At 35.2% G+C, this 25,256-nt stretch overlaps 1 protein-coding gene across 7 annotated transcripts in view; it reads left to right on the top strand.

Moving 5' to 3' along the window:
* CNOT2 (CCR4-NOT transcription complex subunit 2) overlaps positions 1-18,799 on the top strand; it is a 98,765-nt gene extending 79,966 nt beyond the window's left edge. For 6 of the 7 annotated variants that reach the window (XM_067313420.1, XM_067313374.1, XM_067313413.1 and 3 more), the window contains 8 exons: positions 2,356-2,480; positions 4,398-4,518; positions 4,630-4,786; positions 8,312-8,373; positions 8,470-8,519; positions 9,318-9,418; positions 9,956-10,100; positions 17,639-18,799. In XM_067313420.1, coding sequence (XP_067169521.1) covers positions 2,356-2,480; positions 4,398-4,518; positions 4,630-4,786; positions 8,312-8,373; positions 8,470-8,519; positions 9,318-9,418; positions 9,956-10,100; positions 17,639-17,725 — 848 coding nt within the window. In that variant the 3' untranslated portion in view covers positions 17,726-18,799. The remainder of the gene's footprint in view (positions 1-2,355; positions 2,481-4,397; positions 4,519-4,629; positions 4,787-8,311; positions 8,374-8,469; positions 8,520-9,317; positions 9,419-9,955; positions 10,101-17,638) is intronic. The other variant, XM_067313402.1, reaches the window with a different exon arrangement.
* The last annotated feature ends 6,457 nt before the right edge of the window (positions 18,800-25,256 follow it).

Genomic DNA, 25,256 nt, shown 5'->3' with positions numbered 1-25,256 from the left:
TTCAACTCAGCTGTTTTAGGTTCATCTTCAATAAAAGTTGTTGGGATCTTCAGTCTGGATAATATGCTTACCTCATCCTTTTTAAAATTTCTTACACAGTAGATTGTTTTTTAGATGCCTGTATACAAAAATTGTCAAGGTATGAGTAGAAAATTTTAGAAATAATATTTGATCAGTACAGATGTTACTATGTAAAAAGTCAGCAGTTGTAAATATACCCATGTATTTCACTGTTCATTTATAGTACTTGCTGGAGTACTGTTCATTGTGACTTCTATGATGAGCTTAAATTTCAAAAAATTAACTATTATCAGTCAGATTCAAAGTCTGTCTTATATAAGTCTTGCTGAACAGTTTGAAACATTAAAAAAAAAAAAGACACATGCAGATCTTATTATGTGGGTCTGAAAAAAAATCAAGTAAATTTAACATTAAACACTATTTCTTTTTGTTACTGCTTTAGCAGATTTTGTAATGGGAGTTTCATCAGAAATTCAGTACTCAGAAGTACTGAGAGTACTGAGAAGTACTCAGAAATTGCTTTTGTAACTTGAAGTTCTTCTTAGGACACTTCTCAAATTTCCAACTAAAAAGACTTAAGTGTTTTCCAACTAAAAAAGCTAGTGTTTTGCAAAGATATCTTCAGTTTTAATTGGAGAGAAATATCAGGTATCGCATTATCAGGAGAAAGTAAGCTCATGGACTGGGTGTAACCACTGTCCTTTGCTTAAGATAGCTGTGAGAAACAGCTAAATGAGTTAAACTGAAGTACTCCTAAACACAGGCAAAAGTCACTTCCCTAAACAAAGGCACAGGAAAGTCCCACGGAATGGAGGGCTAATGTGGCTTGTAGCTCTGTGAGCCTGCGTGCGTCTCTGAAAGAGAAACAAGAAAATGCATGGAAAACTGATAGACAGTAAGGAGGTTAGAGGACCACATTGATGTACTTACAGCGTCATTATGGGACTGTGGTTTCACCTTCAGCAGCACAGCTGCGTAAAAAGTCTGTAGTCACTTGCTCCTTGTGCTTACGCCATTTCCACGTTTTGGTGCTAGCATAGCTGTTCGCAAGATTATTTGGTGAATCAGGAAGGGAAATTATCTGTCTGAAAAGTTACCTTAAGCATCTGCATCTGCAGGGGATGGATGTCAGGGTAGAAACAATGAAGAAATAGGGGTAGGGGATGCACTAGCCACTGTCTTCAGCAATAAAAAGTAGAGAGCGCTTTTGGTTGTGGTCAAGAAAAAGAAGGGTTGGAATTCTGAGCAGAAACATAGTTTCTTAATGCTTATCTTATTTAGGAAACTTAAGACCTCAAACAATTTTTAGGTAGAATGAGTATATGCAACATAATTAATTCATTATCAGTTTTCTTCATCCAGTAGAGGAAATCTAATAACTCTGGATGAAAAGGGAGATCAGCAGAAACAAGATTGACTCAGTGTATTTTGTAAAACAGGGAACTCTGACCTCTAACTTCAGAACATAAGAAAAAGTCATATAAACTGTCAGCTAGTGAACCATTTTAGCTATTATACATTTATTAAGAATCTTTGAAAAGTAAGCCCTACAACACTTCCTTCTGTCTTCCCTTACTCTAGCGCTATATAGTTTGCCACCAAATCACTGTATTATTTCTCTGTATCTCAGCAAAGAATATTTCCCCTTGGGCAGATATGGGGGTTTTCTTTTTTATGCCAGTAAAAAAAAAATGTTGCTCTTCAGTAGTTGGAATCCATGTTCCAATGAGAATGGCCTAGTTTTTATGAATTAGGGTCAGAGCACTGAGAGTTGCAGGCTAAATGCTTTCAGTTTTCTTACTTTATATGTCACAGCAAGTATTTCATTGGTGATATGTTCTGTTGCAAGTTAGCTGGGTATCTTTTAAGAATATGTGTTTCTAGCCAGATTACGCTCAGAAATTCTTTATGCAGTTAGGGCAAAGGAGGAAAAATGTATTAAAATCTTTCAAATAATACGGCCTTCCTTCATCAGTGGATTTCCTTAAATGCTACCTTAATGATGCCTTTAAATATTATTTTGATTATTTAGATATTCAAAACAGATGCTATCCATGGTAAAAGTATTGGGCTTAATTCTTAAAGCAGTGGATTTGTCTAAGGTATGAATTTAGCTCTATATGTTTCTTACCTTGCACTTAAATAAGAGATTTTAGTCAAATATGCGTGGATGTTTTAAATTAATATGCTTTGTTTTATTTTACCTGTTCTTTGAAAATCATTTGTATTATACAGTTTGCATATAATGAAAACAGACAGTAAGCAAAATCAACAGCAGAAAATTTTTTGCTTAGTTGTCATTTAATGATATCTCTGCTTTCACTTTGGTGATAGTTGGAATGGTAACAAAACCAGCAAGTGAGCAGTCCCAGGACTTTTCAATACACAATGAAGATTTTCCGGCGTTACCAGGTTCCAGCTACAAAGACCCAACATCAAGTAATGATGACAATAAATCCGTAAGTAAATGTTACCACTTCACTTGTTTTCACTGTTCCTTCTTTTTTGATAATTATATTTTAAAATGGGCAGCAATGCCAGTTGAATATATTTATAATTTAAGATCTTCAAATTTGCCGCTCTAAGTTGGTGAGAAAATTTACATAAGCATCATTTCATACATAGCTATGTAAATGGAATTTCTCAGGAAGCTTTTTTGTCCCAACAGTCAGTGTGACCTTGCTTTCTCAATTTCATAAAAGTTCTGTGCATCCAATATATATTTTGGGGTAGGGGAAAGGGACTTGCATGAACGCATCAAAATTAGTTTCTAGAACTGAAATCTATTTTTCAAGTTTTGCAATTTGTATTTTTTTCCCTACCAATTCCAGCTCATTCTTTGCTATTGGTGTTATAGTTGCCTCTCATCAGTAGTAATAACTTACAGATTTTTAACATCTTTCTTTAAAGCTGTCAAATCCTTTAAATGTTAGGTGGTACAATATCACTTCGAGGTAAAATTATTGGTGGGGGAAACAAAGGCACAGGGAACAAGCCATTTTAATAGATACCACTGCATTCATGGGTATGTTGTAGACTAGTTGTATACATTATATCTTAAATATTGTTGTAATTATTACGTTAGATATATAGGTTAATTATAAGATTATGGGTTTCTTCCATTGTTTTCTCTGAAAGATATGTGATAAAAATTGTTTAAATGAAGATGAATACACTAAACTTTAGATGGCAGGGAAACTGTCTTTAGTACAATATTTGTCAAGATGTTCTAGTTCATGATTGTTTTGTTACTTGTTATTGCAAAAATGTGTATTAATCAGGGTGACATGAGTACTATAGTGTAGGTAGTAGGTGCAACTACAAACTCATGGTGAAAACTGAAAAATGTAACTGTTTAAAAAGAAGAGAGAGAGAGAGAGAGAGAGAGAGAGAGAATCCCAGTCCCCAAATGCTATTGCTGTGTTTATATTACAGGGAATGTTGTGATACACTCAGAGTACAGTAAGGAAAGAAGGAGTAGATGTGAATACATTGTGTTACTGCAGACTTGTTTTAAAGAATAATAATAAAGTGTAAGAAATAATAGTTATGAAAGATATCTTTTGCCAGGATATGGCCTCCTGGAGAGCAATCACAGTTTTCTCACCACACGTAGTGTTTACATCTCTTTCCTTGGTTGCGAGTGTGCCAACTGAATGTTGCTTGCTCCTGAAATTGGCTTGAGTTATTACCAACTTGCTACATCACAGAGTGTTATGGGCTGCAGGAACAAGACTATATTGGGAAAACACATGACGTGAGGAGTCCAAAATACCCCCTAGCCACAGGCACTTGAACATCCATTGTGTATCCAAATTCAGGTGTAAAATGTTTTCTTACCCTTTTTAGATTGCAAGCTGTAGGCTTATTAATAGCTCACGGTATGGGAGGTACACTTTAGGAAGCTGTAAATATTAACTAAGGTTCCTCAACAGAACATGAGGGCTTCAGCTTTGTTCCACTTTAGTGCCTAATGCGTTAGAGTGGCTTGACATATTGCTTAGACATAAATCCTAAAAAATGAGGGCATTTGCATGTGCTTAGTTGTACTGAATATTCCCTTATGCACAAGCGTAAACTGTGGTATAATAGATGTTAGATAAATGACGCAAATCATTTTTCCCTTCCCCATTGCAAAAACCGAATGATGGGAAACGTAGATTTAATTAATTAAATGATGATATATGTAATTATTTGAAAAATGGAATTGTCTTAAGAGTCCTATAATATATATTAAAATATTAAATGTATCACACATGAAATGTGTAACAATTCCTATGATTTTTGTAGAGCACTTGACTCAAAAGATACGGTTAACCAGTTTTTCCATTTTGGATTGTTTCCATCATACTAACTGTACAAATTATTTTTAATAGAATTTGAATACATCAGGCAAAACATCATCCAGCACAGATGGGCCCAAGTTTCCTGGAGATAAAAGTTCAACTACGCAAAACAACAACCAGCAGAAAAAAGGGATCCAAGTGTTACCTGATGGTATGTGCCATTCTATGTTTTCCTCTTCAAAAATGTTGGCAGTCCTTTAGATCATCTTGTTGATTTTTCCACTTACTGAAAGGAGAAAATTAATTTGTTCTTCTTGCCTAGGTCGGGTTACCAACATTCCTCAAGGGATGGTGACGGACCAGTTTGGAATGATTGGCTTGTTAACATTCATCAGGGCAGCAGAGACAGATCCAGGAATGGTACATCTTGCATTAGGAAGTGATTTAACAACACTAGGTCTCAATCTCAACTCTCCTGAGTAAGTTTCTGGATTCTAATACTATCTTCATTTTTTATTTTATTATTCTGTCATTTATAATAATAGGCTTATTTAGCTGACGTGAGTATCAAAACCACAAGATATTGTGCCAAATAAAGTTTGAAAATGTAATGACAGTAAAATAGAACCTGCATAACCAAAAGAATTGTGCTTTGAGGCATAATGAGATCTTGTTTTGCAAGCTTTCAATAAACCTAGTGGCTTCACTTACTCTCTTAACTTCATAAGGACTTTCTTCAAGGGATTGACAGTATATTGTTAATAAATTTTATGCATATATTATATTTCAAATAATAATATTCCCTGAGGATATCTACATTTAGGTGACAGCCATTTGGGAGTAAATTTGATTTACGTTAGTGTAATAATGAACAGTGTATCTGCAGTGTTACCCTGCACCAAAGATTAATTTAAATGAAAAAGTAGTTTTATAGTTAGCTTCCAATCATTCAGTTCCCCTAAGTTTAGTCATTTAGGCTTCCTTTAGAGGCAGTGGGGAGGAAGGCTGGCCTCTGTAATCAGTGACTGCAGCCCCTGCAATATAAGTACTTAAGACAGGTAGGACGAATCACCAGCCCAGAGTGCCTCTCTTTCTCCACTAATTGCAGAAGGAACTTAGATGATCAGTTTGGGCAAAAATGCCAATCTTCTTGATAAACTGGAATTGGGTGAGATAAGTCTCTGGTGCTCTGACTTTCAACTGGGAATCTTCTATCATGACGGTAAAAACTTTGAAGAATTTTATACCCTTTGAGTTTTTATGCCACCGGAGTCTGGAGGGGAAATAGGCTGCTACTTCCCTTTTGTATTAAAATACAGGTGGTAGGAAGTACACGTAGTGTTGACTATATCCTTTTCTATATTAATTCCATGTCCTGAACTAATGTGTTAAATCGCATAAATGACTTTTCGTTTTTCAGCAAAGAAAAAGCAGGAATTGGCCACAATCTCCTACTTTACTTTTGTGGCAGTGCAACTTCACACTTTCACTGGGATTGTATTTGTGCAATTACCTGAGGAATAGTTGAGATGTTTGGCTGCCTTGCATAAAGAGAGTTGTGATCGTTTGTTTCAGTAGGGAGTTACAGAATATTAGGCTTATTGATACAGTAATATATGCATTTCAAAGCCTGCATATAGCAAATTAGCAACACAAGGACAGAACAGCTTACACATGTGGTTTCCGTGTTTCTCAAATTTATATGCACCTGAACTATGAATGCATGAGTTCAGGAAAGATTGAAGAATGGGGATATCAAGGTGAGAAGGAAAGCATGGGGAAAATGTGGCTCTGAAAAATCAGCTGAAAGTAAAATGCATTTGCTCTAAAAGAGTTTAAGATAGATCTGTATCTGAATTCTTGAGCTTCTGTCTCACTGTTCCTTAACACAGGTGGAAGCCAGTTATGTAATATCATTATACAGCTATTTTTTTCTTGGTATAGACATGCAGAATAGTAGTAGCGATACTTCTGGTGATCTTATTTGATATTTCATTCAGTGTTATTCAGTAGTTTTAATGACTAAAATAAAGCTTAAGCCTGACCTACCTATATGGAAAATCTATGTAAAAGTAATACCTCACTGGGCAGGAGTACTAAACATGCTATGTGTTGACTGTGTTAACAGCTGTGTTATGCAGCTCCTAAGTACAGCATCCAAAATATTATTTTTTGAGTGTGTGTGTGTGTGTGTGTATTTAAAAAAAAAGTGTGTGTGTGTGTGTATGTATATATATATATATTCACACACACATACATATACATATACACACACACACACACACACACACACATATATATATGTAGCGTGCTGCCACATTTCCTTACCATGCTTGCTGAAAATAGCAAGCTGGATTTTTAAAAGCTTTTTAACATTAAATTAGTGTATATAGGGTGTTTATGGCCTTGGAAGGAGGGAATAAGACTTAATACAGATAGTTTTGTATCATAAAATTGGTTTTATTTTATACTACAGAAGTTTTGCAAAGAGTCTGTGCAGTCCTCAGTGTCCAGCCTGTGGTCTTGCCTTATGTTTGGTTTATGAATTACCATTTGAAAAATTAAAAGCATTTCAGAGGTGGAAATCTGAATTTTTATGCCCTGTGAGGTACTTCTGATGTTAAAGGTATCTATCTGACTTAAACAGTTAGCATAGTAAATGTGTTTTTGGAAACAAAATTTTAGAATTCAGTAATATATTTCTCATTGTTGAATTAACCCCTGTAACTCCTATTTTTATGTATATTTTCTATATAGATAGGTTAAGCTTTATTTTAGTTGCTGAAAGAATGATTATATATTGCCTATATTCCTTTGCTATGAGAAATGCTTTTAGTTCTTTATACATTATATAGCAGTTTGTTCACGTTCTGAAGCTTCCTGAAATATTCATCAAATAATGTACATGCTGTCCAATCCCTCCTTGAAGAATGTTTAATTAGTAGATTTATTTGTATCACAGAAGGAATACTTTCCACAAACCCTTCAGTTCCTTTTGCATAAAGAGGTGCAGTTTGAGTCTCTGGATTCTTTGCTCTAAGAACCCAAATCTCTAGGGCTTGTGTGATGTGATGAAGTTGTAGAAAGCTGTTCTTCCTGGGGCAGTGCCTATCCCTGCTTTCAGGAGAAAGAATGTTTTAGTTATTTTCAACATCTGCAGATTTTACCACTGAAATCTTCCTTCGGGCTCTATAGCATAAGCTCTTGCTAACAGTAAGAGTAGTTAGCCTGTAGTAAGCCTGACACCACTTGATCAGTGTAGCCTGTGGCCCATATAGCTCAGCTGGGAGTTGGATATCAGATAGTTTCTTAGATTTCAGATATTTTTATAGCAGCTATTAGGACTTCAACTAGAAGGAAGCAAGGTTTTAATAGGTACCATAATGAATACTCATTTACAAAATATGCCACAATATTGCACTGTCATGTATAATTAGAAGTAAACTGTAGCTACCCGCCAGAAGTATTTTTTGCTCCATCCTTTTTTCATTTCTTTATCTGTTAACTATAAAATTAATTGTTCCTCAGTACATGAGTCATTAGTGTAGAGTTGGAAGGCTCTTCATTTTCTTTAGCAAACCAAGGACTCCATTGTTCCTTTTTCCTGACATGTTAAAAAACCTATATGAAAGGAAACTGTTAAATCTAATAATTTTTTGCATTTTATTTCCATAAACCAAGACCCAGTGGGCTTGTGATGGCTGTTTCTAGGCAAATTGAAATACTGTATAAATTTGGGTCCCTGAAAAGGGTTGGGATACCTGGCACTTCAGTTAAAGGAATAATAGATAAAAATGAAGTCTTGGCCCTGTAGACTCTTGTGGCAGTTTAAATGTATTTTTACTCTGAATATTAGGAAGAAAATAAATAAGTAACTGTTTTAGGAAAATGGGCTGAAGAATTCTCTCTCTCTTTCCTTCCCATCCCAGGCAGTGATTTTGGTTGTATGGTGTGTTTTTTAGGGTTTGAAGGTTTTTGGTTAATTTGTGGTTTTCTTTCTTCAGAAATCTTTATCCCAAATTTGCATCACCCTGGGCATCATCACCTTGTCGACCTCAAGACATAGGTAAGAAAGAAATAATGATTTAATTAAATATTAATATTTGCAAATTATATTCATTTACATGTCTTAATAGTTGCGTCAATTCTGATTCTTTTTTAGACTTCCATGTTCCATCTGAGTACTTAACTAACATTCACATTAGGGATAAGGTGAGTACACGCGTGTGTGCATATTTTTTGTCAATCTATTACCAGTAATTTCTAAACTTTCTTTCAGATAAGTATTGTTCTTCAAAACCAGTACATTTTATTCATGTCCCCAATTCCTATTTTAAGAAAGTGATGCATTAACAGGCTAATTAGACACATCATGCACCCTTTTCACTTTAGATGAGGAAAACAAAACAGGGAATGGGCATGGTTAGCTAAAAAAAAATATTGTGTTACGGGGACTATACCCTTCATGCAAAGCACAAATCTGTTATAATCCATACACTATAATATTCAAATGCCATATTAAATTGAGATACTACTTCTTGAGATAAGCTTAGAATAGTGGCTCAAGATGTTTTTACGTTTATTTGTTGCTTCAACATGGGAATTATTTGTTGGGTGTATTTAGAAAAAGATCTTACTTATTGTAGTTCTGTTAGAGAAATCGTTGAGAAATACTGTGAGAAATTGTAATGTTACTCACACAGTGTGAAGTAAAAGTGAACAAATACATGTAAATGTAAAAAGTAGATTGAGATGCACGCAAGTGCAGGAAAAAAACACTCTTCTATGGATTTGTTACCTCTGTTTATTTTCTTATTGCATCCTGTAAGCTGGAAAAGTTAATTTCAAGAAAACTGGATTGTTTTAATAATTTTAAGTCTTGTCATTATTCACAGCACACTTAAGGAAGCACGTTCTGGATGTATCTTTGTGTTCTTTAAGTGGGGTAGTATGTTTTCCTACATTTATCTGTTGTGATTTTTCATCCTTGTTTTCTTTGATCTTTTGCAGCTGGCTGCAATAAAACTTGGCCGATATGGAGAAGATCTCCTGTTTTATCTCTATTACATGAATGGTGGAGATGTATTACAGCTATTAGCAGCAGTAGAGCTGTATGTTTAACCTATTTTGTCAGTTTTATATTATGATTTAATCCATTGCAATAATGAAATAGTACTTTTTTTTTTTTTTAAGAAACACTGAAATTTTTTTTAAATATGTACTCCAACTTTGGCTCCATTTTGTGGATTTTCATTCATACAGTGGAAATCAAGTGCATGTTCCTTGTAAATTTAGCATTATTATAAAGCACTGTGGAGAAGTGGTATGCAAAGTGGTATGCAAATGCCAGTAGTTACCAAATTTATCCATCTACATTATCGAATGATATGAAGGACAATGAATGATAATATTAAGAGTTTGTTGTTTGAACTTACCAGACAACTTTCTTAAAGTTTCATATGTGATTAGTTTGAGATGTAATAATTGTATGGAAGAGGTATGAGATAGCAGGTGTAATGATGCTTTAGGAATTTTGTTTTGGTTCTGAATATGTTGTAGAGTTTTGATAAACCCTTAAAATTGTAGTTGATGATGTCAAGATTCAGGTAACTAACACAATTATTTTTCCTTCCTATTAAAAATTAAAGATTTAACCGAGATTGGAGATACCACAAAGAAGAACGAGTATGGATCACCAGGGCACCCGGCATGGAGCCAACAATGAAAACCAATACCTACGAGAGGGGAACATATTACTTCTTTGACTGTCTTAACTGGAGGAAAGTAGCTAAGGTATCTCTTTTCCCTTGTGCAGATTTTTTAAGTCTGTCAACCGTGTATTTTTAGAAAGACAAAAGTGAAAGCCAGCCTCCTCCCCCAAAACCCTGGACTTCATGACCCCCTATGTAAGTTCATTATCTTCAATTTGATGTGGGAGGAAATACAGATTCCCTAAAACACTGGCTTGTTTGGGAAAAAGAGGAGCTGCCTCTCTTTCCTGTTTTCACTGGGAGGAACAAGCATGTAGAACTTGTCACTTTTTTATGAGATCTGTTAAAAATAAAAAAAATTTTCAAGTACCAAATTGCAGAATAATGAGTACTGCTTGCCATTTTAGAAACCAAGCATGCAAATATTTTATTTTGCTTTAGAAAACTAAATAGGGAGCAAACACATCTCACTTTTGAATTAAAAATCGGGTTTCTTTTTCAGATATTGTCTCTCCTTCAACACACTCTAGAAATTTTGTGCCCTGTCGTTTGAACATCAGAATACTTTGAAATAAATCACTTCTTTTTGTGAGGGAGGTATATTTTCAAGATGCTCATTTTCTGTATTGTAGGCCAACAGGCATTTAAAAAAAAATCATAAAGAACACCAGTCTTTCCCATTTCCACTTTGTTAACCAGTTTGTTCCTTTCTGCCCATCAATACTGTCAGCAAAGTTCACCCTTACTTGCACAGAGTTAGCTTAGGAAATTTATAGAACTGTGCTTTGTTTTTTCCCCATCCTTCCCCAAAGATAATTAATTTTCAGTATCTTAATAGCTTCCAGGTTTTAAGACCATCTCATGCAGTATCTGTTCCTTGCTGGACCTTGATTTCTGTGTGGTTTTTTTTTTTCCCCCTCCTCTCTCCCCCCCACCAGAGCAGAGATTTCCTAATGTAGTTCTGTGCCAAAGCATTATTTGAGCAAACAGAGGTGCTGACATTCACTAACCCGACAGGAGGTGTGTGCTCTTGAAAATAGCCTGTCTTGCAAGGTGATGCATTTGGCTCCAGCTGCAGCTGAAAAAGATATTTGCACAGTATACACACAGCTGTCACACCTAGCTGGAATCAGAGTTAAATAGTTCATCAAGAATGCCATCACCCACTTAATTTTTGTTATGAGATCTTGTGGATGCGGCATGATTTGCTTCAAGTTTTAGCTGACATGTCCAATTCATCCATGTCAAAGCAAACATAGAACTTCAATGTCAGACATTTGGTAGCTATACTGTATCTTGCTCTTCCTTTTCTCTGAAGAAGACTTAACAGATCAGACCAGATTAATCTTGAAGCTTTGAACTCAACAGATGTGATTCCTGCATGTTGGAACTATGTATTGTGGTTCCACATATATAGGTATTTTATTCCATCAGAAATCCCTTCACCTGAAGCCTAATTTCTTGAATTGTTTGCTGATGAGGCATTTCAGTTCTGTGATCAAGTTGCAGCTATGTACTTTGATATTATGACTTATTTCATTAAATATTTATATATCTGTTAATGTGTTTTTAACCTTCAGTTTTAAATTAAAGGGTATAGACTTCAGTACTCTCCCCTGTGTTCAATGCATTACATTTCAATCTACCGAGTAGGAAGAAGTTTTCTGTTTAGATTAATTAGATATGGTGCTCATTCTTTTTCTTTTTCTTTTTTTTTTTCTTTGCACCCAATAATTTTGCTTAGTCTGAGGAAAGGGGGAGAGACTGAGTAATTCTCATTTTGTCTCAAACTTTATGGGAGGCTCTTCAACTTGTATCTGTGATCCATCACCTCTGTAGCTCTTCCTGTGGCTGTAACACAGCCAACATTTCCTTACTTGTGTCATTTTTTCATATGTGCAAGTTAATTTCAAGACCTTGAAGCAAACAAAGACATCATTGCCCTCAAAAAAAGCCTAAACAAAAGCTAACATTTAGTTTTCACTTGAATTACTGGTTTGTCATTTGGTATACTCCCTTAGGTTTCCTGAGAATCTGTTTAAACGTATTTTATTTTTACTTGAGATCTTCAGAGAGGGAATAATTACCTTTTAAAAAGGTAGGATCCTTCTTCAAAATCAATTGAACATGTTTCAGTTATTAATGAAGAATAACAGCCTCATCCAGGTGCATATATCAATGGATCAGACTGAGCTTATACCCTATTTGGAAACACAATGTATTTTACTAGAAGGAAGGTAGTGCTCACTTTATACGGATAGCAACCTCTTTAGTGTCAGTTCTTTCTGTACCTGTAGCGGAAATGCATCAAACTGCTACTTGATGTTTAAGCCTTACTTTTGAAGTATTTTCCTCCATTTGGAGTCTGAAGTGCTGTCCTGAATTTCAGCATCCAGTGCTTCAGTTGTTAATTAGTATACTATATCCTTTCACTTTAGAGAAGAGCTAGCTTCCTATAGGAGGCATCCACCAAGGTGCTGTGATGAAAAAGAGATACTAATCACTGCTGTTCTCCAAACGTTTTAGCCCTGAAAACCTACATTGATTCCTTCTCTCTACTTTGCATATTGAAAATAATTCTCCCAACATTAAGAGGCAATTAATGGCTATTAAGGGGAGGGAGGTTCTTTTTTGAAATTTTGTTACCTACAGCAGTAAGCTAATAGGACACATTTTTCGAAAGTCCATAGGAAGAGACAATCTTTTCTTCTAGACTTGCATATTTATTAAAATAAAAATTGAAACTGGAATATTATTTTGAAAACTTTCTTCGTATTTCATTTTAGTTTGGTGCAAAGTACATCAGGCAAGTTGACTATTGATCAGGGAAAGGTAGAGAAGGGTTTGAAGAAAAATTGTTATTTTTACATGGAAAAGGAATCACTTGGAAAAAATTTTGCGACAGGTTTCTATGATAAACAATTTCATACATAGATAAATGTCAAGTATGATCTTGGCATTGTATGTTAATGATATTACCTCCAATATTAATTTTGGGAGTTAAGATTTCCTAAGAGGAGGAGGAGTAATAACAAGAATTGCAGTATTGGACTAAACGTTGCTTTTAATGCAAAGGAAAATATGGCCAAGTGTTTTTTTTATTTATTTTTATTTTTAAACAAACGAAGTATTAATTAATGTTTCAGGAAATAAAAATACAAGAAGCTATTTTAAAAAAAGTATCCTGGTAAATTGCAGTCTCTTATTATACAGGTACATTTTTAGGAAATACTGGGAATATCAGTTCCCTAGAAGGCCACAATAGTAATTGCTGTTTAATGGTTTCATTAATGCTGCTCTGAAACAGTCGGACAAGAATTATTTCTGGTAAATTATTATCACTTATACATGCAAATTAAATTATTTTTCAAGGTGGTTTATAAACTTGTCTTTTGTTCTACTGTATATGCTCAAATATACTGCAGCACATATTTTAATGTGTTGTACTTTGCAGATCTGTTGCATTATGCAAGTATGAGCTTGTGTTTTTATTGTATCTACAAATTAATAACTCAATTATAAAAGTTATACTGCATTGAGATATAATGATATTAACTGTTTACTTTGGATAATATACTAAATCTTAAGAAAGTTTGTAAAAACATAAAACCCATCTGGATTAACAGATTTTTTTGACAGTGTCTGAGATTGCTTTTAACAAATCCGAGTAAAGCAGACTGCATAAATTTTTTCAATAAAATATCAAGTAACATTCATTAGTAAAGCGTAGGCTTTACATTCACAATAGATAATGGACTAAAGAAGGAAATGCATCAAAATAGCTGAGTAATGGGACAATTCCTAAAATGTTAGGAAATAAAATCTAATTAATTCCATGTTGATAAGTGGTTAAATGGCAAGAAAATATGAATGACTATATCTTCAAATTCACCTTAAATAAAAAACAAAACTCAAGAAAATGCTGATTACAGATATGACTGTGTATATGGTTTTTCATCCTAGGGAATGTGGAAAATACAGTATGGTTAAGGACACTTTGATTTTTTCACTGAGGATCTGGCTATATAGTTTGCTTCTGTTGAGGAGACATGAAAGAGACTCAATTGAGAGAGGAAGGGAAGTGGATATGAGACCAAAAATGCCTTCTATAATTACACATTTACTGAAATCTTGATATAAATTGTCTGAAGTAAACTTTCTGGAATTTCTCCTTTGAAAAGTAAGGAGAGTTAATCCCTTTTAAGGAACAAGATTATAAAGCCCTTATACTTTGGTTTTGTATTTATAAAAGGTGGATTTTTTTTTATGGGACAGGAGGTTAAATTTCAGAGTGTTTATTTGCTTGTAAGGATTGCTGCCTATATTAAATGATTTGCTAATATTTTAGGATCAATATTAATTGAAATACTTTTATAATTGCTAGAAAGTTGCATTTGTTCTATTAATAAAGATGTGCCATAGCATTTTAATTCAGTCCCTAATTTAAGTTTGGGTCTTTGCATCCATCTTTAAGTCAGCATAAATACTGCTTTTCCAGTCCCATCTGTAATTTAGAGCTAGCCTTGGTATTTCTACCATTTCCTTTGATGGACAACACAGTCCAGAATATTTTTTCCTCAGGACACTTCCTGTTCAGCTAAATTTTGTTTTGTTTTACTCTATCAAAGCTGTGGATCACCTTAAACAATTTTCTTCTGTCTTTAGTTTACTTACCTATTGAAGTTTGTATATGTGCAGGCTGATGTAACTTTACAGTCAAAACAAGTTACCAGAATGACATGAGAAGTGATTGGTTTCATTGCATATAACAATTTATTTAGTGTTGCACGTGCTATACGTTTCCCCACACACATTTAGTATTCATTATTCTTGGTTAATTAAAAGTATTTAATTTTAATAATTACTTCCATATGGAAAATAAAACAATGTAACAAATGTTTGTCAATAGATAAGTGGCATTTTTACATTTTATTTGTATCTGTTTACATCCAAAAATATCAGCACTAACTGTTCACATCCTAAACTCTGGTGGCCCCTGGAATCAAAACCAAAAACATAAAATACATGTAATGAAAGTATTTTTCTATATGTAATAAATAATTGTCTTCTAGTTTTCAAATATTTGGTCAGTGAGTTCTTTTTTGACATTGTTGGATATAACTTTAGGTGTTCTTATACACTACTGGATGTTGCAATTTAGCATTGCTGAAACAGGAATGCAAGTCAAAAAGGCTGTTCTGGCATCCTATATACCTGTTTTAAGCCTGTTTATTTTAAAAAATTGTGCCAGTAAGAAGTATCAAGTCACATACTTCTAAAGAAACTTTGGCAGGAAATCATAGTTCTCCCTCTAAATGGGGGGTTTCCAATTTGTGGTACGCAAAGCACTGCCCAAGCGACTGAACACTTCCTCCAGACACGCGCCTTGCTTGGAGCCACTACTGTCAATAGCAGCACACAACCACATTAAGGTTGGAAACCCCTTTTCTAGGCTACTGATGCTGCCTTACCGGTTTAAGTAGCCATTTTCCATTTGTAATTTTGAAGGCATTTCAGAACATGTGGAGGTTCAGGTAATTGATCTAAGCTTTTATTATTAACCCTTTCTTTTGTTTACAATTTTGTTAAAGAAGCAATTTCCCAACAGCTGACCATAGATTGATAGTAATCTGCAGACCCTTCCATGATTATGTGCAAAATGGAAACTTTGAAAGCCATGAATGGGAGAGAAGTTCGAGAGGTATTTTTTCTATTATAAAGTGACTTCAGAATTACTGAAGACCTTAACCTAGACCAGCCTCTGTTGCTCAAATACCTGCATAGATTTCTACTCATTGATCTTGCTTGCTTCTGACAGAAGAGAGCTGGTGCCTCTTCAGTATCAACATGAGTATATATATCTGCATAGGAGGAGAACATACATCAACTGGCATGCAGTGTTGATTAAGAATGCCACAAAAATAATTTACATAGTCAACCTAAAGGCTACAGGAAGTGTGCTATAAAAAAAGCAGAGAGTGGGAACCAGAAATGAGGCAGATGAGCAAAATTTTGGTGCAGATGGATGTAACCTCACATAGATTTTTGCTAGGATTTTCCAGGTTTAGGGACAGTGTTCTCTGGGGAATACAGACTTATGAAATTCTGAGCATTATTCCTTCATTTGTTTCATTACTGTGCTGAATGTTCCTTCAATGTTAGATAAACCTTCTCTTGCCTTAAAGAGGAGAGGTCTGGAAGTTTAATTTCCTAGAGGTCCAGTCTTGCCTTGACCTGTTCCTTAGTTTGTCTACCTGTAAAACTGAAATACCACAGTATTTAACTGCTTCATGGAGTTTTCTAAATAATCTGTCTATTCAGTACTCTGTGTTTTCATCAGTGTATAAAAATAGTTGGATAGAGTTGCTCCCCAGATACAAATAATGTTCTGCTGAGATTCTCTGTTGAATTAGGCTAAATAAATTACTGTGCATGTCCAAGGTAGCCGTTGTTGCATTAACAGGAAGTAGCCTTAAAGAACAATTCTGAAACTTCCGCTTACTCTAATTCTTGAATGAAAATAAAATAGGGATGAGATGGAGTTAAACTGCTGAAAGGATTTGGAACATATAAGATTTAAGCAAGTCCTTGTACATTTTTGCATATACGAAGTTACAGGCACCAGATGTCAAGGTGGTGCACTAATTAGGGTTGTGTGCACAAGTCAGGGTCACAGAAAAGCAAGAAAGCTGGGGCTTTTTTCAGTATGATAATCAGGATGCATGTAGACATCAGAGATGCTTACATTCTGATTTGTAATAGCTGCTACAATCAGAATACAAGTTTATACTGGATTACTGAAATATTTTATAATTATGCAAATCAGACACTTGTAAAATTCAAATGATCATGCAAGTGAGACAATAAAGCTTCTTATTTATAAATCAATAGCTTGCGTGGCATCCCAGTACATGGCAAAAATTTCTATTCTATGAGTTGTTTATAAAACAGAGTATTTCTCATGAAGGACACTGCCAAAGTACAATATAGTAGCAAGGAGCTTTTATTCATTACTCAGGATGTACAGAAGGGATGGGTGAACCTGAAGCTTAAATTCAAGTATAAAACATGATAGAATATTTTATTAAATTCTGGGTTAAGTAGGTTTAAATAGTTTGTCTCTATCATTTTAGATCTTGTACTCCAATTTTGTACTAAGAAGGAGAAACCTAGCTAGTTTAACTTAGCAGTGGGCCTGATAGCATGCCACAGAATGTCCCAAAACTTCAGGTCCTCCAGAATAAGTCTCTGTATGTCTGAACTGTTGAAAGACAGAAGCTTTTATTCATAATTCAGGTAATGCCTTAACTGTATGTTTGTGTCTTAACTATACATGTAATTGCGATCATAACTGGGGTTCTGAGAGTAATGTGCTATAAAAGGAGAGCTAGTGTCACTGCAGGTGTAATAGCGTAGAATAGTGCGCTTTTTTTTTTTTAATAAATTTAAATATAGGATCCCAGATAGCAAAATCTTGTGTTTCTGATTTATTTATAAGTTAGGACTTGATTTATTCTATATTTGTGCATTTCAAGTATGGTCTGTAGAAGCAACAGTTATCAACAGTTAAATGATTAGTTGTCTGATTTTGTCTGGTTTTGTTTTTGTTTTTAATTGTAGGAGTTCCATCTGGAATATGATAAATTAGAAGAAAGGCCTCATCTGCCATCAACTTTCAACTACAACCCTGCTCAGCAAGCCTTCTAAAGACTTCCCTTTTCTTGGGGTATGGCTGTCTCAGCACAATACTCAACATAACTGCAGAACTGATGTGGCTCAGGCATCCTGGTTTTAATTCCTTGAGGATCTGGCAATTGGCTCATGCGAAGGGTCACCATTTGAGGTCCTGCCTTACTAATTATGTGCTGCCCAACAACTAAATTTGTAATTGTTTTTCTTTAGTTCGAGCAGGGTCTGAATTTTTGTTTTTGTTTTATTTTTGCCAGCAGACAAGCTTGAGTCTGTAAAGACAAGCGAGTACACTGACAAAAGTTTACCACTTAGTTTCCAAAATGTAAAAAAAAAAAAAAAAAAAAAAAAAAAAAAAGATAAAAAAAGACAAAAAATTAGACAACAAAATTTGCATTGTTCATTGTAGCACTATTGGTAATAAAAAATGTTTGTGCATTTTTATGTGAAGATCCTTCTCGTATTTCATTTGGAAAGATGAGCAAGGTTTGCTTCCTTCATTTTACTTCCCCTTCTGTTTTTGAAAGGCAGTTTTCGCCAAGCTTAATGCAAGAATATCTGACTGTTTAGAAGAAAGATATTGCCACAGTCTCTGGCTAGTTTCCAGAGTTGTGTATTACTGAGCTTCATCTTTCCAGAATGAGCAAAACACTGTCCAGTCTTTGTTACGATTTTGTAATAAATGTGTACATTTTTTTTAAATTTTTGGACATCACATGAATAAAGGTATGTATGTACGAATGTGTATATATTATATATATGACATCTATTTTGGAAAATGTTTGCCCTGCTGTACCTCATTTTTAGGAGGTGTGCATGGATGCAATATATGAAAACGGGACATTCTGGAACTGCTGGTCAGGGGACTACTTTGTCGCCCTGTGCACTAAAAGGCCAGATTTTCAGCAGCCAAGGACATCCATACCCAAGTGAATGTGATGGGACTTAAAGAAGTGAACTGAGACAATTCACTCTGGCTGTTTGAACAGCAGCGTTTCATAGGAAGAGAAAAAAAAAAAAAGATCAATCTTGTATTTTCTGACCACATAAAGGCTTCTTCTCTTTGTAATAAAGTAGAAAAGCTCTCCTCACTGCAGTGTTGACTTTGATTTGAGATTGTGAAATTATTTCTTCAACAATGAAAATGAAAAAAAAAAAACTGTTGAAGCATTAAAACTATCAAACTGTACAGTGGTTAAGACACTTACCTTGAAAAGTCTTTTTGCTGCTGACAAGTAATTTTGAGATACATATACTTCTCCACAGTTGGCCAAAAATTTTGGTTAACCTTGCTTTTGAATAAAAAAAATGCAAAATAGCAAATCATTTTTATAAATGGGGTTGGATAACATATAGGATAGAAGGGTAATATATATGATAGAAGGATGTTTCAAGAACTCAACACAGAAGGAAAACTTGTAAGAAGCTTGGTTTAGAACTGGTCATGGTTCCAAGCTGGTATTTTACCACTTAAAGTAGAAGTATGTTTCATGTGATGATCATTACTACTTGAGCTTCTGAACTTGAGCAAACATGAATATTTTGTTTCTGAAAAACATTGTAACTGTTCTCGAAAGTGGAAGAAGAAAATCCCAAACCATTTCAATAGTTTCCTTTTTCTTGATGTGACTGCTGTTTCTCATTCAGCTGCCTTTGATGAAGCAAACAGTTTCAAAATACCTGAGGTTACTAAAGCAAGAAAAGACAGCAAAACCAGCTCAGTGAATCTTGGGGGGGGGGGGGGTGTATTTTTATTTTTAGGTTTTTAACCTATTTCTCTACGTAGTGCAAAACAGCCTGTTGGCATTTATCAAATTGTTTAGCAATTGGCTGTTAGGGACAGTGTTGTGTTTCTCTATCAGGTGTACAGCAACTTTAAATTCTACATTTTTGTATGTATTTTAAGATGAGAGACATAAACATATAAACCTACTGATTATCATCCTTTTATTATTTAAAGCAAGCTGCTTTCTCAACTTGAAAGAAGGAATGGTTATAATCTAAATGATGATTAACAGAGCTGAAAAAGATTGTGACTTTTTCTTTCTTCAAATCGGAACAGATTCAAACATATGTCTAACTCTTTTTTTAAGAAAGGATAATTTTCCAAAAGCTTATTACTCCATGATAAATGTGGAATTTCTTACTGACAGAGGTCTACTGGGACCTTAGAATTTTTTTAAGGATTCCCTAACCAATATTTACCTCTTTAAATCAGTTGTGATTACTTCTTTTTTTTTTTTTCCTTTTTGCTCTGTATAGCCAGTCTTATTGAAATGAATAACAGATACAATAAAGGGGGCAAGATAAGTTACACTGAAAAAAGATATCTCATACTATTAAATACCTTATGATACCTCTAAAAACAATTAAACTAAAATTGAGAACATAAGTCTTTCAAAAGGTTATTTTAATGACACAATTGCATTCAGGTGTATGATACTTCAAAAATTTGAGATGCTTAAGTTGTAATCCTCGCAAAATTCTCAACTGTTAGCAAGGAACTGATGATTTGCTCCTTCAGAGTGGAAGAACGATCTGGCTCTCACTTGTCCTATTTTCTGTGATTAAAGACGCATATATGGATACTTTAAAATCTGTGATTTCATTTCACTTTGCATTCCTGAAGCAAGAGAGACAGTTTTAAGTGTAAAACAACATATATAATGAAAAACATGTCTTAGGAGGTATCACCACAATAATTAAACAAAAAAAATACTGCTTTTTTTCTGAAAGGAAGAAAACCTCAACACTTCATGTTGCATTTTAGTGACTGAATTGAACTGGCAATTTTTAAAACTGACAGTTGAGGTCTAAGGCTCTTTCTGTGTTTTCTTCATTCTGCTATCACTATGAATTATGGGGGAGAACAGAATGCTACTTTAAAATATTTAAGCTTTTTTTTCAATTATAGGAATGTGTAACATGCAAGGTAAGTTCTGAATAGTAAAGCCAGCGTTCTTGAAAACAACTAGGAGTATTCATATTTCTGGCCTGTTTCACAAACATTCCCATATTTATCTCTCATTATTGCATATTAAATATTTAAATAACTCAAATATATTTAAACAGTTTCCATATCTTTGGACAGCCACTAGCTTGGGTTTCCAGTGTAAAATGGGTTTTACCCACTTGATTCAGGTTTAGGAATCAAGGAAGGAGGAGGTAAGGACAACACACCTAAGAATTTCAAAAAACCCCACCCAGTTCTCATAATTGCTGCCTTGGTACCTGATGCCACAAATATTTAAGCACATGAGTACCTTTATGGGCTCAATTGGTCTAATTGAATATACAAGTGATCCAGTGAATACTGTAGATCACCACATGGTTAAAACTGCTCATGCATGTGACCGTGACCTCATTAACTTAAAGTATCAGTTGCATGTTAGGATTTGTGACTGACCCACACTGCTCATTCAGACTTGACTTCTATCTGGTACAAGGACATATAATAATATCATTTTGCTGTATGTCATGTTTGAAGTCCCTTCTCTCTGAACCAATATTTTTTGTACTTTCATATTTATGATTGCAGGGAAAAAAGAATAATCTACCCAAAATAACATATAAAATATTTTTATTGCAGTTAAAAAATTGTTTTTGAGAATGCTTGTGGTGTGCTGATAGACTGTTCATTTAACCATAAAGAGTAACTTGAAACTATCTTTGGAATGACCTAAGCGGTACTGAAAAGCACAGGGGCCTCTGCAGCAGTCAGCTGCATACTGCATTGATATGTAGGTGGCAATGACTATTGAAGAAGGGTATTTGATTCCTAAATAACATTGCTTTAAAGATATTTATCACCTAAAGTGAAAAAACACTTAAATTTAGTTTTTAATTCACCCCTGACTGAAAGTATTTTCATGACTGGATGCTGAAGGAAAGAAAACATGATTGCTATCTGCCACACTCAAGAAGAGCTTTTAAACGCACAGTTATGATGCTAAGTATAATGTAGCTAGACAGTGCTTTTGATTTAAAATACTAAATATGACAATCAGTTATTTTTAAATGAAATTTTGAATGTGCTCTTGTTTTCAAATACCATATCCATTTATCATATTTTTCAGTATTTCCTCTTCCTTAAAAACTGTGCTTGTAGAATTCAAATTTTGGTAAAGAATGCAGATTGGGGCAAGCAGTTTGCCAGCTGAAGTCTTCATTTTTCGTATAGTACAAGAATTAAAATGGTGTAGCTGTTTTGGTTTCTCCCTACCTTTAATAAGCATCTATAGTCTCATTTCCACAAATCTGAAAGCTTCAAGTATATTTAAAAGACTAGAGGAAATGCAGCTGGATTACTTATTCTAAAATTGCAGTTTGAATTACTCCAGTAAATTCAATTTTACCTTTTAAAACCAGGTTATTATTGCAGTTAAATCTTATTTTTTGAAGATAAAGTTAGAACACATTTAGCAATTGTTTTCAATGTTACTGATTCAATCAACTTCAGAATTAGCAGTGCTAACTGAGCTTGGATCTGTCCTAGGCTTTGGATTTTCATTCACACTTCACATACTCCCCTGTCAGAATTAATATGCCAATATTAGACCTAGGTGTAGGTCAGCATTTTGCTGCTGAAAATGCCAAAATAGTTTTGTGCAAAAATCACTTTTCTGAACTATTTCTGGTATATATGTATATATGCATACACACACCCCCACCCCCACCACCCCCCCCCCCCCGTACTACAGGACCCATACCTTTAGTAGAGCAGCAAACTAGCCAATGGTAATGATTATCTGCACCATCCTTCCACTGCCTGTAAATTGATCCTGATCACGAGCAAATGGAAGACATCCCAGAGGTGCTCTTGCAGATGCAGATGAGGGAAGGGTGATACCTTGGTTTCTGAGTGCGAGCGTTCCCTTTTTTTCCCTTGGAGATATGGGATGAAGTGCGTAAATTCTGGTTTGTTGACAAAGTAAAATGAAAGTACATCTACCATTGTAAGTACTGAATTCCCAGCAGGCTTTGGGTCACTAAACTTATATCCCCCAAAAATAACTTAAAAGATTTCTTAAAAACTTTAGGAAATTCAGGCTAGTAATTTAGTATTGCAGAAACACTTTATATGCAGTGACTTGAACAGTAGCTTATAAAAGTCATACAAAGACAAGTGATAATTAACACTTTAATAAAAATGTTCAGACATTTATGGCTTTTAGTTTGGACAAAGATAGAAGTTAGCAAATTTGTCCTTTCTGGCAAACATACCTGAAATTTTGTAGATACTCCTCAGTTCTCTCTACAGCTCTTTTTTTGGATAGAGCGTTGGGGTTTTTTTTTCCCCCACCCTGGATGTATTTCTGTCAGCTAGGTGTGATCTTCCTCCCTTCGAAGTCCAAGTTGTTTCCTGCTGGGCATCATAGTATTGGTTTCAAAAAAGCATGTTTTAGTTTGTTACTGGCACTTTTATGGAAGACTGTGCAAGACAGCTCCATGAGAGGTGCTATGAGAACCATCACTAGGCCACTATCACAAGAAAACCAGCACGTGGCCTCACGGAGCTCATTCCAGCCTGCTGCCTGTTGTTAGCATTTGTTTGCACATAGTAATTCTCACACAACGATCAGTGCGGAGAAGCAGTCTCGTTTGTGCTAGACGAGATAGTTTTGTTAATATGTATTATCTGTTGGGCAGGTCAGTGATGCCCAGCCTTTTAGCTAGGGAGGCTTACAGAGGTACGCTAGGTCCCACACAGCCTACAGATACGGAGGTGCTTCTGTCACATAACCAAGACAGAGGTTCCATCACCGTGCAATGTACAAGCTGTCTTTGGTTAAGCGATCAGCAGATGGGCGTCTCACTGGTAGCGACAGGTAAGCCTGCACTTCAGGCACAGGATGGGGAAGGACCTGAAAGAAAGCAGAAAGCAATCACTCTGAATTGTTCTGTGTAGCTCTATAGATGTTCAGGTTAGTTATCGGATACATTAGACATTCAGCTCTTCCCACCCTGGTAAATATGATTGTATGATGTGTGTTTGGATTAATTTACTGGGTTCCAAAGAATGCTCGTAACATAAGCCACCATCTGAAAGAACTAAAAAACCTGTGGAAATCAGATTTTGTAACTGTTGCACCTCATTGTTAGTAGCAGAATTACGTTTTCCCACTTACCTTAACCTTCTACGCTAATTTTCTTGGCCCTGGTTACTCCTGATACAACCCATGTTCTTGGGATCTCAGAGTCAATGTGCTGACTCCTTGCCTTCAGCAGATGATAGCAGAGCTAAAATCTTTGCAACCAGGCCCTTAGGTACCCAGCTTTACTCTTACAAACCAGCCACTAACGATTACTTCTCACTTCTGACTGATCCCTATAGTTTCAGTCCCAACTTAGTATTTGTCCAGAACTTTGAAAACAATGAGGTAGTCTGGTAAATGTCACACTCTGTTTCCAGTTAAAATACAGTCTCACCATCTCCTCAGATTATGGATGTAGATTTCTGATACAACCAGGAAGACTAACTCTCAAGGTTACTGTGTTACCTACACCCCATGAGCTGTTGCCTTAATTTCAGCTGACAGTACTTTATATACAGGGGACAGCAAAGAATTCAGTTAGGTAACAAGTGAATTGAGATTTAACATCAACTGTTCAAAAGGTAAAAATGATGAGAAGTCACAGTTGGTCTGAACAAAATGCAAGACAATTGAAAAAACCGGGCTGGAGCTTTCCTTTTGGAAGAGGGTTCATGCAGTAGGCAACCAACTTACCTGATCAAAATTTGTGTTTTTGTATGATAAAAACAGGACAGAAAGGTCAACTGTCAAAGACTGCCATCACCAAAAGTGCTAGCAGCAAAGTGTGACTGAAGGGAATGCACAAACAGAGCCAAGGACTAGCCAATATGAGTTCTATTTCTAGTATAAATACCAATCACTGGTAAAAACTGATACACACAAATGTTTCCCAGGCTTACAGCTGGAGTACTTCTTCTGAAAACCTTTAGTATTAGAAATGGCTACTATACAGCAACTAACCTGAGGACAGAGTGGTTGCACATCAGTGCAGCCAAGGAGAGTATTTGCAACCATTTATATTCATACCACAGGGCAGATTCTTAAAACCCTTCCTGCCAAATGCCGCTAAATACTCCATTTGAAGAACCTATGGCTCAACTTTGTTTTTAAAAGTTTGATGTTGTGCTCTGCTTCACCGCTGCAGTGGAGAAGTGAGTGGAAAACCTGGCTGGAGGAAAGTATGATTTCCCGTATTTATTTTTCTGTTATTTCTGTACCATCTTGTCTGCTGTATCATCATGTTCAGCTATCATCTCAAACTGTCACATTTTGTTCTACATAATTAACTATGATAAAGACTACAGAATAAAAATGTAACTATGAGCTATAGTACTTCAGTGTTGGAGAGCCTGTTGTGTTGTAGTTGCTGTGGTGGGTAATGCTTAGCAATAGTAGAAGTTTATTTGTGAACTGGGTGTATTTTCTTGGCTCTACTGCCTTTCTGCAGACTTGTTTTGAAGAGGACATCTTTTAGGGCTACCTTTTAAAGGTCAGTATCTTGCTGTTAAAAGCAA

The sequence above is a fragment of the Apteryx mantelli genome, chromosome 1 (assembly GCF_036417845.1).
Source record: "Apteryx mantelli isolate bAptMan1 chromosome 1, bAptMan1.hap1, whole genome shotgun sequence".
NCBI lineage: Eukaryota > Metazoa > Chordata > Aves > Apterygiformes > Apterygidae > Apteryx > Apteryx mantelli.
The sequence above is the reverse complement of the archived record's forward strand: the minus strand, read 5'-3'. Positions and strand labels throughout refer to the sequence as shown.